The sequence below is a fragment of the Dendropsophus ebraccatus genome, chromosome 14, assembly GCF_027789765.1.
Source record: "Dendropsophus ebraccatus isolate aDenEbr1 chromosome 14, aDenEbr1.pat, whole genome shotgun sequence".
NCBI lineage: Eukaryota > Metazoa > Chordata > Amphibia > Anura > Hylidae > Dendropsophus > Dendropsophus ebraccatus.
Window position 1 is genome coordinate 9,575,110 of NC_091467.1, and position 19,045 is coordinate 9,594,154.

A 19,045-nucleotide genomic window follows, 5' to 3' on the forward strand; every position below is an offset into this window, starting at 1 on the left:
AGAGGGGAAGTGTAGGGCGAGGGAGCTGGCGAGAACCCACAGAGGGGAAGTGTAGGGCGAGGGTGATGGCGAGAACCCACAGAGGGGAAGTGTAGGGCGAGGGTGATGGCGAGAACCCACAGAGGGGAAGTGTAGGGCGAGGGTGATGGCGAGAACCCACAGAGGGGAAGTGTACGGCGAGGGTGATGGCGAGAACCCACAGAGGGGAAGTGTAGGGCGAGGGCGAGAACCCACAGAGGGGAAGTGTATGGCGAGGGTGATGGCTAAAACCCGCAGAGGGGAAGTGTAAGGCGAGGGTAATGGCGAGAACCCACAGAGGGGAAGTGTAGGGCGAGGGAGAGAACCCACAGAGGGGAAGTGTAGGGCGAGGGAGAGAACCCACAGAGGGAAGTGTAGGGCGAGGGTGATGGCGAGAACCCGCAGAGGGGAAGTGTAGGGCGAGGGTGATGGCGAGAACCCGCAGAGGGGAAGTGTAGGGCGAGGGTGATGGTGATAACCCACAGAGGGGAAGTGTAGGGCGAGGGTGATGGCGAGAACCCACAGAGGGAAGTGTAGGGCGAGGGTGATGGCGAGAACCCGCAGAGGGGAAGTGTAGGGCGAGGGTGATGGTGATAACCCACAGAGGGGAAGTGTAGGGCGAGGGTGCTGGCGAGAACCCACAGAGGGGAAGTTGAGGGGAAGTTTAGGGCGAGGGTGATGGTGATAACCCGCAGAGGGGAAGTGTAGGGCGAGGGTGATGGCAGGAACCCACAAGGGGGAAAGTGTACGGCGAGGGCGAGAACCCACAGCGGGGAAGTGTACGGCGAGGGTGCTGGCGAGAACCCACAGAGGGAAAGTGTATGGCGAGGGTGATGGCGAGAACCCACTGAGGGAAAGTGTAGGGTGAGGGTGCTGGCGAGAACCCACAGAGGGGAAGTGTAGGGCGAGGGAGAGAACCCACAGAGGGGAAGTGTAGGGCGAGGGAGAGAACCCACAGAGGGGAAGTGTATGGCGAGGGTGCTGGCGAGAACCCAGAGAGAGGAATTAGAGGAGTTCGGTCCAACGAAAAGAGTGAGGCTTTTAACGACTAACTATAAACGATGGCAAAAAGATTGTTTGTTTGTTTGTTTATCATTAACCTGAAATCGTTCACCATATTACACAGAACGATAATCGTTATGCTGCCTTTACACGAAAAAATGATCGTTCAAATTTTCGCAATAACGATCGCATTTGAGCCATAATTGGCTTGTGTAAACAGCGAACCATCAAGCGACGAGTGAGAAATCGTTCATTTTGATCTTTCAACATGTTCTCAAATCGTCGTTGGTCGTTCGCTAAAAATTAGCAGATCGCTTCATGTAAACAGTCTTTCACCGATTTACCGCGTGTGTGAGATGGGCTCAAGTTATCTTTAAACGATCTATTTTTCCAAACGATATATCGTTCTGTCCAAACGCTGATTGTTATAGAAAACACTTGTTACTTCAAAATCGTTAATCGTTCGCTTGGGCGAATTATCGCTCAGTGTAAACGTGCCATTAGTTACGATCATCCGTTATTGTAATCGTTACTATGATCGTTTCCTCCATCTGATCTCAGCAAAACAATGAACAATGTGCTATTACGCTGAGGGATTCGTGAACAAATGCGGAACTTGAGCGAACGAATGTGGAATTACAGCGAACAATGATTTTAGGTTCAGATCTAAATCAACGATCAACGACACGTGAACGATTGTTGCCTGCAATTGCACAGGATGATTACCGTTTAAATTAGAATGATCTAATGATTTTTCGCACTATAATCCTCCCGTGTAATAGGGTCCTATTAGACTAAGCGATTTCTAACGACTAACAATAAACAGTCGCAAACTAGATTTTTCGTTAACCTGAAATCGTTCACCATATTACACAGAACGATAGTTGTTAGTTCCGATCGTTCCGATTGGCCGATAATCGTCCCGTGGAATAGGAGGCAATGATACGGTACTGGCCGACAAAGGTCAAGCAAAACGTCCCCTATTCGGAGCCAACGTTGGACAAATTCTGGATTGATCACCAATAGCCTATCACTCTGACCTGTGTGTACAGTGATAGGACCATGGTTCGGGGAGGGGGTCCTCTGACTCCGTGTACGTACATAAAGTTCCTTTTCTTGTCTCTTGCAGTTGGTTGAATTATTCAGTGTTTTCTCTTGATATTACGTGATGCTGTGTTACCTTCTGACTGTGTGAACGTTCCTTCCCTCCTACCCACCGCTCTGTAGTGTTAGCACATACACCGTTCTGCTGTCATTGCCGCCAGCTCCGACGTGAAGAGATTCTGCGCAGCACAAGGAGACGTTTTGTTAAACTCCTAAAACTTCCTTAGAGGGATTATAAAAGACTTTTACAGAATTTTTTTTTTTTTTTATTTTATTTAGAATTTTGATGTCCGTAACAACCAGTTCTGAGTGACAATAAATGTTGCTGCCATTATGCTTCAAGAATTTTTTAAGGTGTTTAAATTTTAATGTTTTTTTTTTTTTTTTTTTTTAAATCAACTGGGTCAGAAAGTTTATACTGATTTGTAATTTACTTCTGTTTAAAAAATCTCCAGTCTTCCATTACTTATCAGCAGCTGTATGTCCTGCAGGAAGTGTTGTATTCTTTCCAGTCTGACACAGTTCTCTCTGCTGCCACCTCTGTCCATGTCAGGAACTGTCAACAGCAGGACAAAATCCCCATAGAAAACCTCTCCTTCTATGGACAGTTCCTGACATGGACAGAGGTGGCAGCAGAGAGCGAGAGCACTGTGTCAGACTGGGGAGAATACACCACTTCCTGCAGGACATACAGCAGCTGATAAGTACTAGAAGACTGGAGATTTTTAAATAGATGTAAATTACAAATCTATATACCTTTCTAATACCAGTTTATTTGAAAACAGTTTTTCCCCCAGAGTACCCCTTTAATGTCAGCTGAACCTTTTTCATAGGGGTCATCCAAGACTCCACTGACAAATGATATCTGTAGAGATAGGGGTTGGTTGCAATGAAATATCACTGTTGGACCCCTTTGTTTTCTGAGAAATATGCCACCAGATCTATTTAATTGGTCATAGAGAACACAGGCCAGTGCCAAACAATCATGTATATGGGGAGGACCGTTGGTTATTGAAGGTGTAAAGCCACCTTAGGTAGGTGCCGTCTACCTGTAAGGCTATATTCACACACCCGTAGTGCAGTCTGCAACCGCTGACCTGTGGCCACGGCCCGCACTACGAAAGTGCATCTGTAGTGCTTCGCATTACAACATGTCGTTTTTTTTTTTTTGTTTTTTTTTTGCGGCACGGATCGCGGCCCTGTATACACGTACGGACATGTGAACAGGGCCATTGAATAACAATGGTTTTATGGACGTGTAAATATAGCCTTACCCTGACTGGCTGACATATAAGAGACGCGGACTTCAGGGCGTTTATGACCAGCGTCTGGCGATCACAAGGCTAATGGCTGTTTGTTTCTTTTCCGTTTCAGACTATTATGGAACAATTTAACCCCTGCCTTAGGAACTTCATTGCCATGGGGAAGAATTACGAGAAAGCCTTGGCAAGTAAGTGACGCTTAATACTGCTCTCCAAAATCCTGGATCTCCGATCAAAACTGGCGCCCGATAAAGTGGAGCGGCCGCCAGGACTTATAGTCTACCGCTTGGACGGCTGTTCTGAAATCTTTAGAGGCGAACGCTTTCGCTTCAGGTTGAATTCTGAAGTGATGCGGCACCTGCGATCGGCGTTGGCCATATGTCCTCATGGGTTTTTTTCTTTTTATTTTGTTTGTACTTTGAAACAATCACCAGTTGGACTGTTGACTGATCTTATGGTTTTCTTTTTATTCTGCTCAGGACTGCACAAACACTCTCCAGGTTGGGTCCTAGTAGTTTAACCCTCTAGATGCTGCTGCAGACATTGACAACCACAGCATCTAGATCACGGGTGGGGAACTTTTGCCATATGGGCATTTATTAAATGATTTGACGGCCGTTCTACACGGCCATCGCACCCAATGTGTTATACTGTGTGAGGCAGTGGTGTAATGTGGGTTGGCAACACCACGGGCAAAGCAAAGTATTGCACCCCCAGTGCCCCTAATATTGTAGTAACACCCTCCCATGATGCCCCCAGTGTTAGTTATGCCCCATGATGCCCCTAGTATTGTAGTTAACAACCCATGATTCCCCTGGTAGTGTAGTTACCCCCCATGATTCCCCTAGCATTGTAGTTTCCCCCCATGATGCCCCTAGTATTGTAGTTACCCCCCATGATGCCCCTAGCATTGTAGTTTCCCCCCATGATGCCCCTAGTATTGTAGTTACCCCCCATGATGCCCCTAGTATTGTAGTTTCCCCCCATGATGCTCCTAGTATTGTAGTTACCCCCCATGATGCCCCTAGTATTGTAGTTTCCCCCCATGATGCTCCTAGTATTGTAGTTGCCCCCATGATGCCCCTAGCATTGTAGTTGCCCCCCATGATGCCCCTAGCATTGTAGTTACCCCCTATGATGCCCCTAGCATTGTAGTTGCCCCCCATGATGCCCCTAGTATTGTAGTTTCCCCCCATGATGCTCCTAGTATTGTAGTTGCCCCCATGATGCCCCTAGCATTGTAGTTGCCCCCCATGATGCCCCTAGCATTGTAGTTGCCCCCCATGATGCCCCTAGCATTGTAGTTGCCCCCCATGATGCCCCTAGCATTGTAGTTGCCCCCCATGATGCCCCTAGCATTGTAGTTTCCCCCCATGATGCTCCTAGTATTGTAGTTGCCCCCCATGATGCCCCTAGCATTGTAGTTGCCCCCCAATGATGCCCCTAGCATTGTAGTTGCCCCCCATGATGCTCCTAGTATTGTAGTTTTCCCCGCATGATGCCCCTAGTATTTTAGATGCCCCTAGTATTGTAGTTGCTCCCCATGAAGTGTAGTAAATCCCCCATGATGCCCCTAATATTGTAGTTAACCCCATCCCCCTCTTAAAAATTCCCCCAGTTTCTACAAAAAAACAAAATGTTGCACCGTGCGCGACACAAGCGGGCTGCATGGTTAAGACTGGAGGCGGAGGTTCCCACCCCTGATCTAGATGGATATTTCACAGGTGTCACTTCTGCAGACAGAACTCCTGTAACACAGTCACCGGGTGCCAGTCCGTTGCCATGGTTTCTGAAAGCCTCTGTGACGGCCGTGGAGGCCGTGATTGTACTGACCCACAAAATAAAGATGATGTCACTTCTACCACACGGCTTCAAAAGTAGCAGAATTTAAATGATTTAAAGGAGTAGTCCGGCAAAATGAAAAGTTTCCAGCAAGTGCTGTGGGCCATTGTAATAAACAAGTGCTACTTACCTCTCCCTGTCATCCTGATGCGCTGCCTCACAGGCTCCTGGACCGCCGCCGGAACTTATTTTCCCTGTGTTCCTATGTCGTCAAGTTCAGGGGAAAATACTCGCCCCGGCTGATGGATTGTCGGCTCACCCAATCAGTGACTGCGGCGGTGTCCCACCCCAGTGACTGGCTGAGCGGGCAATCCGTCAGGAGGAGATCCCTGAGCCCGGCAGGAGTCCCGGAGCGGTGATGCAGCACTACGGAGTCACAGGGAGAGGTAAGTACTGCTTGTTTATTATGTTGTCCCCTGCCTGCTAGGAAATTATCATTTTCACTTTAATGGAGAAGTCCGGTGTCGGCCATTTTTTTTCAAAAGAACCAGGGAGGAGTGGGCTGAACATAACATGCACCTACCTCCCCAGCTCCAGTGCTGGGGTCCGCGGTTCCACGGTCGCTTTTTGGTCTGAGTGGAGCTGACACGTCATGACCCAGGTCCCCACTCAGACCAGGAAGCAGCCGTGGAACTGCGGACCCCAGCACTGGAGCCAGGGAGGTAGGTGTGTGTTATGTTTAGCCACCACCTCTTTTGGAATAAAAAAAAATGTCCGACACTGGACTTCCCCCTTTAAGTCTTAAAGGGATAATAAGCAGTAAAGACAATTAGAAAGAAGACTTATGGGTTGTACCTTTCCATGTTAATAAAAGGTGGAGCCACATGTTAGTAGTTATCCCCCCCGAGCGTTCTGTGTGTATTATATTGTTGTGTTATTAGTCGCCATCTGTCATTCCCCATCCTATATAATAGATACACTGGGAGCAGTCAGATCCATAGGCTGCGGTGTCGGCGGTGGCTCCCACCTCCCCCGGAGCCGCTCCTGATGCCGCTGATGAGGATTAGGTAGAGCTGGCTTATTGGAGTCTTTAGTTCTGTTCAGATTAGCCGATGAAGCTGCACGGCCCTCTGTGTACATAATACAGTCACCTGCCCAGATGGATTGTGTGGGTGCTGACATACTGACAAACTCGCTGGAATCGCTGTCTGTGTAACCTACCGAGGCGGAGCGGGTGGGGGGGGGGGGCAACCACAGACATGGCAAGAACAAACTTTCAGAATATGTTGGGATCTAATTTTTTTTCTTTATTTCTTTCATTATTATAAAATTTTTTATTTTTTGCTATTGCTGTGCATTTGCATTTGCAGAGTTCACGCCTGTAATAAAGTTGGGGTCTTTACCCAAGCTGGGGGGGGGGGTTAGCACATCCATGTTGGGCTCCAAAAGGGAAGCGATGGTCATGCTATAAGTTTTTGTGGTTTGTTGTGGTGTTTATATAGTTTGACTCCACGTCCGTATGTCCCAGTCCGTATCATCTTGCCCCGTTTGTGGGGTTGTGTTGGCAATTATGAGGGGTGCAATTACTTAAAGGGTTGTTCCCATCAGTTATTTACAGCATCTGTACATGTGTGCCAGAAAGAGAGCCACTGCATGGGGAGTCCCAAACGATGGGAACCCCTCTCTGACCTGTATATGCCCAACAACAGAGGTTTTCCTGATACTGTAGAGGAATTTGAGTCACCATTAGTAACTCCCATCCATGTGGGGACACTTAAAGGGGTACTCTGGAGAAGGAAAAAAATTGTTTACTTGTTATACAGATTTGTAAATTACGTCTATTAAAAAATCTCCAGTCTTCCAGTACTTATCAGCTGCTGTATGTCCTGCAGGAAGTGGTGTATTCTTTCCAGTGTGACACAGTGCTCTCTGCTGCCACCTCTGTCCATGTCAGGAACTGTCCAGAGCAGCCGCAAATCCCCACAGAAAACCTCTCCTGCTCTGGACAGTTCCTGACAGGTGGCAGCAGAGAGCACTGTCAGACTGGAAAGAATACACCACTTCCTGCAGGGCATACAGCAGCTGATAAGTACTGGAAGACTAGAGATTTTGAAACAAAAGTAATTTACAAATCTGTATAACTTTTCTGACACCAGTTGATTTGTCAGTTGAACCTTTTAAGTTGTATGCATAGTGGTTTTCTCCGTGTATTGACGGCAGTTTGTATTTTCAGAATCTGATGCATAGCAATAAACAAAGAAAATAAACATAAAAACAGCTCTTCTTTCCTGCCAGTGGTGGATTTGCATGCGCTGGCTGTGGTGGTGGATTTGCATGCGCTGGCTGTGATGATGGTGGATTTGCATGCGCTGGATGTGGTGGTGGATTTGCATGCGCTGGCTGTGATGATGGTGGATTTGCATGCTCTGGCTGTGATGGTGGTGGATTTGCATGCTCTGGCTGTGATGGTGGTGGATTTGCATGCTCTGGCTGTGATGGTGGTGGATTTGCATGCTCTGGCTGTGATGGTGGATTTGCATTCTCTGGCTGTGATGGTGGTGGATTTGCATGCTCTGGCTGTGGTGGTGGATTTGCGTGCTCTGGCTGTGATGGTGCATTTGCATGCTGTGGTGGATTTGCATGCGCTGGCTGTGATGGTGAATTTGCATGCGCTGGCTGTGGGGGTGGTGGTTGATTTGCATGCTCTGGCTGTGATGGTGGATTTGCATGCCCTGGCTGTGATGGTGGTGGATTTGCATGCTCTGGCTGTGATGGTGAATTTGCATGCGCTGGCTGTGATGGTGGATTTGCATGCTCTGGCTGTGATGGTGGATTTGCATGCTCTGGCTGTGATGGTGGATTTGCATTCTCTGGCTGTGATGGTGGTGGATTTGCATGCTCTGGCTGTGGTGGTGGATTTGCGTGCTCTGGCTGTGATGGTGCATTTGCATGCTGTGGTGGATTTGCATGCGCTGGCTGTGATGGTGAATTTGCATGCGCTGGCTGTGGTGGTGGTGGTTGATTTGCATGCTCTGGCTGTGATGGTGGATTTGCATGTGCTGGCTGTGATGGTTGATTTGCATGCCCTGGCTGTGATGGTGGTGGATTTGCATGCTCTGGCTGTGACGGTGAATTTGCATGCGCTGGCTGTGATGGTGAATTTGCATGCGCTGGCTGTGGTGGTGAATTTGCATGCGCTGGCTGTGGTGGTGGTGGATTTGCATGCGCTGGCTGTGGTGGTGGTGGATTTGCATGCGCTGGCTGTGATGGTGGATTTGCATGCGCTGGCTGTGGTGGTGGATTTGCATGCGCTGGCTGTGGTGGTGGATTTGCATGCGCTGGCTGTGATGGTTGATTTGCATGCGCTGGCTGTGGTGGTGGTGGATTTGCATGCGCTGGCTGTGGTGGTGGTGGATTTGCATGCGCTGGCTGTGATGGTTGATTTGCATGCGCTGGCTGTGATGGTGGTGGATTTGCATGCGCTGGCTGTGGTGGTGGATTTGCATGCTCTGGCTATGATAATGGTGGATTTGCATGCGCTGGCTATGATGGTGCATTTGCATGCCCTGGTTTGTACTCCCCTCCCGGTAGCTGATGCATCCTGGGTTTCCTGTTTTCTTGTTTGGGCGAAGTTGACTCTTTTAGCGTGAAGGCTTTATACTTCTAGGCTCTGATTCAAGTCTTTTACATATGTCCAGTACATGCGACTGTAACCTACACCCAGGATCCTAGTGGGACGTATTGTTTCCTCTCCTCAGGGACTCTGCCAGTACACATCACACTCTCCGCATTGAGTCTACTGACCTGCTGCACCTCCTGCTGTCCGTGCTGGAAATATGTGAAAGGTCATGTACAAACTCAGATGACCGTAGTGCCGGCCAAGCTAATCCCTCCGCAACCCCTTCAGTCTGTGCTTAATCCTTCACCAGTCTCCTGCTATAGTGTCGGATGTCTCTTTTTTGTGTGTTTGTTTAATTTGTCATGGGAATGGCTGAAGCCAGATGATGACTTGTGTGCCATCTTTCACCTGGCAAATATGAGTTTTGCATAGCCGACCTGGAACCGGCAGGAACATATTTACCATGATTTCTACTGCTGACGTGAATTATAGCTGCGGCAGTATCAGATCACACAAGGCATTGCCAGTCAGTGACTGCAGAATTAGACTACATAAGTGTGGCACACAATGAGGATTAGAATATAGGCGGTTTGGGCGGCTACCCAAAGGCCCACGGTCCAAGCAGCCTCTGTGCAGTGGGCCTTTTAACTGTAAGCGCCCAAGATGAGTGAAAGTGAAAAGTGGTGCTGGATTGATGCAGGGAGGGAAGACACTGGAGGGGACCCAACTACTATGTGGAGGGGCATAGAAAGCGCCTATAAAAAATGAAGGCACAGATGGGCATAACTACCATATGGGGCAAAGAGGGTGTTCATACTACATGGGGGCACAGAGAGGGGGCTTAACTACTATGAGGAGGCACAGAGGGGGGGGGGGGCTTAACTATATGTGGGCATAGCTAGGGTCTTAACTACTATATAGAAATGGGAGGCTTTACTATATGGGGCAAAGAGGGTGCTCATGCTATATGGGCACAGAGAGGACCTTTACTACTATATGGGGCAAAGAGGGTGCTCATACTATATGGGGGCACAGAGGAGCTTTACTATATGGAGGCACAGAGGGCTTAACTATATGTGGGCATAGCTAGGGTCTTAACTACTATATGGAGAAGGGGGGGGGCTTAACTACTATGTGGTGCAAAGAGGGTGCTCATACTATATGGGGGCACGGAGGAGCTTAACTACTATATGGAGATACAGAGAGGGGGCTTAACTACTATATGTGGGCACAGAGAGGGGGCTTAACTACTATATGTGGGCACAGAGAGGGGGCTTAACTACTATATGTGGGCACAGAGAGGGGGCTTTACTACTATATGTGGGCACAGAGAGGGGGCTTTACTATATGTGGGCACAGAGAGGGGGCTTTACTATATGGGGGCACAGAGGGGGCTTTACTATATGGGGGCACAGAGAGGGGGCTTTACTATATGTGGGCACAGAGAGGGGGCTTTACTATATGTGGGCACAGAGAGGGGGCTTTACTATATGTGGGCACAGAGAGGGGGCTTAACTACTATATGTGGGCACAGAGAGGGGGCTTAACTACTATATGTGGGCACAGAGAGGGGGCTTAACTACTATATGTGGGCACAGAGAGGGGGCTTAACTACTATATGTGGGCACAGAGAGGGGCTTATCTACCGTATGAGGGCAGAGATGTTGGCCTTTCTACTGTATTAGGGCGTAGACTGTTTGAGGGCACTTATTGGGTCTAAATATTTCATAGGAGCACAAAGCGGGCACTGTTAGTGTGGAACAGATGGGGATTTTGTATAGAGATGAGGATGGTGCTGGAGTGAGTAAATTGTTTGTCCGCATTCTGTGGGGATGAGTTGTTGCCGGGAGAAGTCTTCATAATTGAGACAAATGGGGAAGGTGATAGAAGAGGAAGATGTGACTTGTGAGTCACTGGATGTACAGTAACTGTGCAGTAATCGCTATGCTCTCACTGTATTTAGTCATATATGTAAATCACACTGTCAGTCGTAGGTCCTGTCACATATAAGCTATACATAAGCCATACAGAAGTGCAATGTTCCGGCAGCAGCGTCTTCCTCAGGCATGCGTCAGTATGGCGCTGCGGCTGAAACGTTGCACTTTTGAATGTTTGTGATTAGAAAAGTTTATATTGGACCAGATTTGATTTTGCATCTAAATTGTGGATCTGGATTAACCTGTCGCTTGCCGGGTGGATGGTGTCCAGTTTTTTTTTTTTTTTTTTTTTTTTTTTTTTTTCTTGCTAGCTGCATGGTATCTGGTAACAGCATGACTGTAGGGGGGGCCCATGCAGTCCTCTGTAGGGGGCGCCCATGCAGTACTCTGTAGGGGTGCGATGCACTGGCCCCTGGGGGCCACTTCCGCAGTGCTGGTGTTATGAGCGGGCAATGACCGGGGCAGCTGCAGGGGTTATACTTGTCACGGTATAGGCCTGAGGGCGGCACAGCTGTAGGGACGGTCTGTGGAATCTGCGGGTGATGATGGGCATGCGATTCTTCGCTGCACCTAGTCAGGGCACCAGTTAGTGGACACCAATGCCAGGGTTCAGTAACAGCGGTTTTATTATAGATGAGGTAACTAGTAGCAACAGTTCTGTCCGGATGCAACCGGGTATATAGCAGGCTTTGACAAATAAAGCAGGAGTGGTGCTGCATAGGCTGTGAGAATACGTGCCGGATGATGGGAGTAGGAGTATGAGAGAAATAGCGTTGCTGGGTGGATTAGCTTGAGAATAATACTTGCTGTGAATCCTTGCAGCGATGAGGAGAGATAACGGAATGACACCCAGATGAGAGAGAAGACTCCGGACACTTGAGCAGGCAGATACAGCCGAAGACTTGAATACAGCAGAGCACCTGATCCACACTTCTAGTGGTGAAGAGGCTGCAGAGAAGAAGCCCAACTCCTCTGAGGCAGGAGAGGGACGACACACATCCTCCTTGCTTGGAAGCAGGGGGAAGACCAACTTGTTAGGAGGAAGTGGGAGGTCACATGGTTGCTCCTGGCCAGAGCTAGTCGGCCATTGGAGGAACCATGGTTACAGGTCACGTGATCAACAGCCTTGCATACCACTGTACAATGCAATAATACACAGGAATACATGAGAATACACATTACCAGAGAATACTAGGGGAAAACCAGCAGCAGTTGCAGTGCAAACACTTACCAGAACAGGCATTGACACAGTAATAGAAATGGCCATAATAGGAGTAGTAGTCTGCATGTTCTGGGACACTGTAGGGGGGGCCCCATGCAGTACTCTGTAGGGGGGGCCCATGCAGTACTCTGTAGGGGAGGCCCATGCAGTACTCTGTAGGGGGGGCCCATGCAGTACTCTGTAGGGGGGGGGGGGGGGGCCCATGCAGTACTCTGTAGGGGGGGGGGGGGGCCCATGCAGTACTCTGTAGGGGGGGGGGGGGCCCATGCAGTACTCTGTAGGGGGGGGGGGCATGCAGTACTCTGTAGGGGGGGGGGGGGGGGCCATGCATTACTCTGTAGGGGGGGGGGGCCGCCCATGCTGTACTCTGTAGGGGGGGGGGGGGCCCGCCCATGCTGTACTCTGTAGGGGGGGGGCCCGCCCATGCTGTACTCTGTAGGGGGGGGGGGGCCCATGCAGTACTCTGTAGGGGGGGGGGGGGGGCCCATGCAGTACTCTGTAGGGGGGGGGGGGGCCCATGCAGTACTCTGTAGGGGGGGGGGCCATGCAGTACTCTGTAGGGGGGGGCCCCATGCAGTACTCTGTAGGGGGGGGGGGCCCATGCAGTACTCTGTAGGGGGGGGGGGCCCATGCAGTACTCTGTAGGGGGGGGGGGGGGGCCCATGCAGTACTCTGTAGGGGGGGGGGGGCCCATGCAGTACTCTGTAGGGGGGGGGCCATGCAGTACTCTGTAAGGGGGGGGGCCATGCAGTACTCTGTAGGGGGGGGGGGCCCATGCAGTACTCTGTAGGGGGGGCCCATGCAGTACTCTGTAGGGGGGTGGGGGGCATACATTACTCTGTACCCTTTCCTTTCAAAAGAGTTTATTCCCATTAACCTTGTAGAGCTGTGGCCAGGCTATAGGAATACCTCCTCTATATACTGTTCCATCCATCGTTGTACCTCATTGCCTTTTGTTATCCAGGTGCAGACAGGTTTTTGTTTAGTATACTCTTGTCCACAGTCCAGATTCTGGTTCCACAGTGGTACAACCCGGCTGAAAGTGGGCAGTTTTTTTGGGGGAAAGGCAGACGCATTCTAGGGTCAGGGCTTAAAGTTAATGTGTAAAGTAAATCCTTCCTGGCCGTGTCTTCAGTATGCGCTTGGCGCTGAGGTTGTGGTGAAAAACAATCTCTTTTATTCTGCAGCCGTGGTGTTAGATATGTGGGCTGTGCCCTAGGCCTGCAGCACCTCTCCTCCTCCTTCCTCCTGCTGGGTTTCTCCTGTTCAGTCCTACTTGAAATACTGCGCACAAAGCTTCTTGTTTTAGGTAACCATGTCTGTTCGCCTGCACTACTGCAGCTCGCTCCAGCGCGTCTGGCCCTAGGCATAACTAGAGGCAAGGAGGAGGAGAGGCGACGCAGGCGTAGGGCACAGACTCTCCAGGCCACGCCTCTTTGACACCATGGCTATGGCGAACGACCTGAAACATGGAGCGGCAATTGTTACTTATGATTGTTATTGCGTTGCTCCTGTCTTCGCCACTGAGTTCGCCGCTACTGTGAAAGACCGAACAAAGTCTTATTACATGTGAACGATTTGCAAGCGATCATCGATAAAAATAGGTCCAAATTCTATTAAACGGCCAACGAGAGATCATTTCATTGTTGTCTGCTATTACACTAAACGATTATCGTTCAAATCTGAACAATTTTACGATTTTTCAGACAATAATCGTTCCGTGTAATACGACCCTAATAGGAGGCTTATTCCAGGCTGAATTCTGTTATTTCTGCCTCCAAAAGCTGCTGGAATTGCACCTGAAATTACCCAGTGCTTTAGCCCTTAAAGGGAATCTGCGCTACAATTAATGTTCCAAACACTGACACTGTTATAAAGCTGATTGGTCACATGGTACCATATATATATATATATATATATATATATATATATATATATATATATATATATATATATATATATATATATATATATATATATATATATATATTATATGTGTGTGTGTGTGTGTGTCTGTATTTCCAGCAAATAGAAACATTCTTTTCATTCTTTTATTCTCCATTGTCAAGTGTCAGGGAGGCGCTCCCAAGCTCTTGATCACCTGTAGGATGAAACTCATCCTTCCTCCTCCTGCTTCACTGACTGTCAGCTGCAAGCTGAGCTCCAAACAGGGTAAGGGATGGGAGGGGGAATGAGGAGACGTTACAACCGTCAGGAGTTTGGGAACTGTACTAGGAAAGGTACTAGGTGCCTCCTTGACATAACAGAATCTAACACTGTCAGCAGTTTAAAATTTGAATTTCATATGACAGGTTCACAACATATATTATCTATGTGCAATGTGAATTAGTGCATGGTTACTGTCACTGTCCAATTGGGACCCCCACATTTATAGGAGAAGGGTTGGTAGGTAAGGATAGTGACATAGGAGAAGGTTTGGTAGGTAAGGATAGTGACATAGAAGGTTTGGTAGGTAAGGATAGTGACATAAGAGAAGGTTTGGTAGGTAAGGATAGTGACATAGGAGAAGGGTTGGTAGGTAAGGATAGTGACATAAGAGAAGGGTTGGTAGGTAAGGATAGTGACATAGGAGAAGGGTTGGTAGGGAAGGATAGTGACATAGGAGAAGGTTTGGTAGGTAAGGATAGTGATATAGGAGAAGGGTTGGTAGGTAAGGATAGTGACATAGGAGAAGGGTTGGTGGGTAAGGATAGTGACATAGGAGAAGGGTTGGTAGGGAAGGATAGTGACATAGGAGAAGGTTTGGTAGGTAAGGATAGTGACATAAGAGAAGGGTTGGTAGGTAAGGATAGTGACATAGGAGAAGGGTTGGTAGGTAAGGATAGTGACATAGAAGGTTGGTAGGTAAGGATAGTGATATAGTAGAAGGGTTGGTAGGTAAGGATAGTGACAGAGAAGGTTTGGTAGGTAAGGATAGTGACATAGGAGAAGGTTTGGTAGGTAAGGATAGTGATATAGAAGGTTTGGTAGGTAAGGATAGTGACATAGGGGAAGGTTGGTAGGTAAGGATAGTGACATAGGGGAAGGTTGGTAGGTAAGGATAGTGATATAGAAGGTTTGCTAGGTAAGGATAGTGACTAGAGATGAGCGAACCTGGAGCATGCTCGAGTCAATCCGAACCTGAACTTTGGGCATTTGATTAGCGGTGGCTGCTGAACTTGGATAAAGCCCTAAGGCTATGTGGAAAACATGGATATAGTCATTGGCTGTATCCATGTTTTCCAGACAACCTTACAGCTTTATCCAAGTTCAGCAGCCCCCGCTAATCAAATACCGAACGTTCGGGTTCAGATCGACTCGACCCGAACCCGGTTCGCTCATCTCTAATAGTGACATAGTAGAAGGTTCGGTAGGTAAGGATAGTGACATAGGAGAAGGTTTATATGTATATAATAATGGTATGCTGAGCTGTATAAATATATATATTGTGTGCTGGGCTGTGTATATATGTATATTGGTATGCTGTGCTGTATAAATATATATATATTTGTGTGCTGGGCTGTGTATATATGTATATTGGTATACTGGGCTGTATATCTAAACCGGTGGATGGCAGCCAGCGTGGGGCTACCTGCCGGCCATTACTGGTGACCCGGTGACAACCTCATTAACAGGACTTGCATATCGGTGGGAGTAAAGGCCCTATTACACGAAACGATTGTCGGCCGTTACCAATGATAATCGTCTTGTGTAATAAAAGACATAGATCAGCCAACATGTTGACAGACAAACTACTAATATAGCAGCGATCTCCTGCTGTTGCTCCGTGGAATAGGAGGGCCGCAGCAGACCACTGCTATCTGCTATGGCCTGCTTGGACGATCTAGCGATTTGATGGCTGATGGCTAAAGAAGTAGCATGCAGTCCTAGGAAGTTCTGGTGGATATAGCCTATGGCCTATGGCTGTATCCATGTTTCCCGGACTCCCTACATCTGCATCCAACAACTTCAGCCACCGGTCATCAAATGGCGAACAACCTGGCTCGAGCATGCTCCATCCCTTGATTTACTGGCATGTTCTATCATGTAAAACATGTGCAAATATTTTTCTTCTTTTCTTTTTTAGGTGTAACGTTTGCAGCAAAAGGCTACTTTGATGCCCTGGTGAAAATGGGAGAATTGGCAAGTGAAAGCCAAGGCTCTAAAGAACTTGGTAAGTGAGGCAGCTGACCGTTGTAGTCAGGACCAATAAAACTAAGCTAACGCTCCCGCCGCTGAGTTCCATCAAGTTTATTGATGTTGGACAATTGTTTATTCCACCTTTTATGTTATGATGTCCAATAGTTATTTTATTTTTTTTTTTACTTTCTCTACTTGGTTTGTATTTGCTGTATAGAAAATATGTTTGTAAATAAGATGTCTGGTTGACGTTATGGTGGGCACCTCAATATAAGTAAGAAGGTCTGTGGACTCGCCCGATCCTCGACCATTGCCCAGTGTGCAGCTCCGTCTCTTCTCCGATGTGCGTAAACCTTTAAGGTTTTAGGTCTTAGCCAGATCGAGAAGTCTTGGAAAAGTTGGCCTCCTTTATAGGACAAGAGATCCAATGTGATCAAGTATTTCATGAAATATGTTTCGGTAGCCAGGCAAATCTAAGGAAAAACCGATGAAGATTGTAGCGGATCTTGTCTGCTCTTCAAGGTCTTTGTTCTCTTTTTCTATTAGGGATTGTTACGTGCCACCAGACCTGAATTATATCCCTGTATTAGGGAGGAGATGATGACGCTCGGTTAGCTTCTTTATCCTAGAAGAATTTCTTATTGACGCTGTCGTGGGTAGAGAGCTGGCCGAGGTCTCCGAATCCTCTACATCGAGCCAGTAGTCTCGCCACAGAGGAATTGTCCAGTTATGCTGTAACGCTCCTATTAGACATCCGCTAATGCTGTCCACAGTCTATGGCCTGTGGCTTTATTCATGTTTCCAGGACTCCCTAGGGCGGCATCCAACTCCACCAGTCCACGTCCACCAGTAATCGAATGCCAAGAGTTAAGGTCCATCATGACCGGAACGTAGTTGAAGCTCACTCATGTCTAGTCCACACAGCGTCAAGGTTGTTCTAACCAGTAATATGACGCAACAAGCGTATTGGCCCTTACTGTTCTTTTTCTGTTGGCCTCTCTGACACGCTGTTTTGTATGGAGGTATTCATCCCCAGAAGGGGTGCATTCACACTACAGAATCCAGTCGGAATCCAGTTGCAGATTCTGTTGCTCACCCGTGTGCATCTCCACCCGTGCCATAGACTCCATTCTATGGTCTGATGCTTTCTGCCTTCCGCCCAAAGAATTGACAAGGAAATTGACAGGTGTAGATGGGTGCGAGGGGCGGAATCCGTGGCGGGTTATCCGCCCAGATTCCATAGTGTGAACTCAGCCAAGCATTGCATTACTTCTAGTGGAATCCAGCTCTATACATAAGGCACCAACAGGAAGTCCAGAGAATCCATGGGCATAGGGCCAGTTCTCGCACCACACTCAAGATTCTAGTTAATTTCATAAGTGGTGTCCCCCCCCCCCCCCCCCCCCCCCCCCCCAAAGTCTGTTGTACTCCAAGTTATTCCCAACTGGTCCAACAAGAAGATCCTACTTTGCCAAAGAAATAATGGTGCTTGGTCTGATCCATCCCTGTTGCCCCATTGTTCTTTATTCTGGTTGCCATCATTAGCCAAATTTGCTGAAATTTGGGAGGTTACAAGTCGTATCGAGTGGCAACTTTCTCTAAACCTGAACGCTTGGCTGCAGAAGTTGGATGCTGACCCATGGCATGGATACAGCCTATGGCCCAACTTCTCCAGTCCCCGGAGTCGAATGCTGAGTGTTCAGGTTGGAAGAACACTAGTCATCCCAACATACTAGCCATAGCATCTGCTGCTGCTCCGAGTCTCCTGATTGGCTCGATGTTATTAGCACCTCGCTCTAACCGGCCTTGTAGGAATGGGATTATTGTTGTGTGCGTTACTGATACCTCTGGAGACAGGTTGACCAGCGGCAGGTGTGATGACCATGGATGTGTCTTCTTGGGTCATGCAAAGCTTACTTGAAGGAAATGAGTGACACATGTCCGTGAATCTGTCAGACCGCGCTGTATATGTATACCTATGGTCTTGTCACCATCTCAGCTGCCAATGATATGTAACTCTTCTCCGTGGCAGCAAGATCCCGACCCTTCCTCCTCTCCATTGTTGATGCATCTCTCTATTTTTACTTCCCCACCAGGAGCGGCTCCTTATTGTGGCGGGTGTATGTGTGTGGCTTCCTCCTCCGTCCCAGTCTGGAATCATTCTCCGTCCTCATTGCTCATTCTTTCCTCTCTCTCCCACAGAATGGTCCAGGCCTCGGAGTCCTTCATCTGTTCTCTTGTAGTCCTCCCCTCCCCATACTGCAGGAGTATTACGTGACACTCGGCTTTGCCGGATTTCTCCTTCTTTTATTTCTGAGCATCCTTGAACTGTATAAATGGGTGATGAATCGTGAGGAGGAGGATTGTTCTCTGTGGTTGTACATGTCATATACTGTAGTGTTATAGTGTTCTTTCTTTCCAAGGTGTTTCTGCAGATTATCACGTCTTCAATTGTTTATGGACAATAACCATATACGCAGGCGTAAAGAGACTACTCTGAGCTGTACTGCAAAAGAATAGTTTTAAAGGGGTACTCCAGTCTTCTATTTAAAAATCTCCAGTCTTCCAGTACTTATCAGCTGCTATATGTCCTGCAGGAAGTGGTGTATTCTTTTTAGTCTGACATACTGCTCTCTGCTGCCACCTCTGTCCATGTCCAGAGCAGCAAATCCCCATAGAAAACCTCTCCTGCTCTGGACAGTTCCTGACATGGACAGAGGTGGCAGCAGAGAGCACTGTGTCAGACTGGAGAGAATACACCACTTCTGCAGGGCATACAGCAGCTGATAAGTACTGGAAGACTGAAGATTTATTAATAGAAGTAAATTACAAATCTTTGGCAATAGCTGGGACCAGTTGATTTGAAAGATTTTTTTTTAACTACCCCTTTAACTATGGGTCTTTGCATTCGTGAAGCCAATCTGTACACTGAGGTGAGAACAGATATATAGTATATATA

General features: G+C 48.1%; 1 protein-coding gene across 3 annotated transcripts in view; it reads left to right on the plus strand.

Moving 5' to 3' along the window:
• The window catches only part of BAIAP2 (BAR/IMD domain containing adaptor protein 2), a 111,081-nt gene that overhangs the window by 36,099 nt on the left and 55,937 nt on the right, over nt 1-19,045 (plus strand). For all 3 annotated transcript variants that reach the window (XM_069952624.1, XM_069952621.1, XM_069952622.1), the window contains exons 2-3: nt 3,499-3,574; nt 16,034-16,120. In XM_069952624.1, the coding sequence (XP_069808725.1) occupies nt 3,499-3,574; nt 16,034-16,120 (163 nt within the window). The remainder of the gene's footprint in view (nt 1-3,498; nt 3,575-16,033; nt 16,121-19,045) is intronic.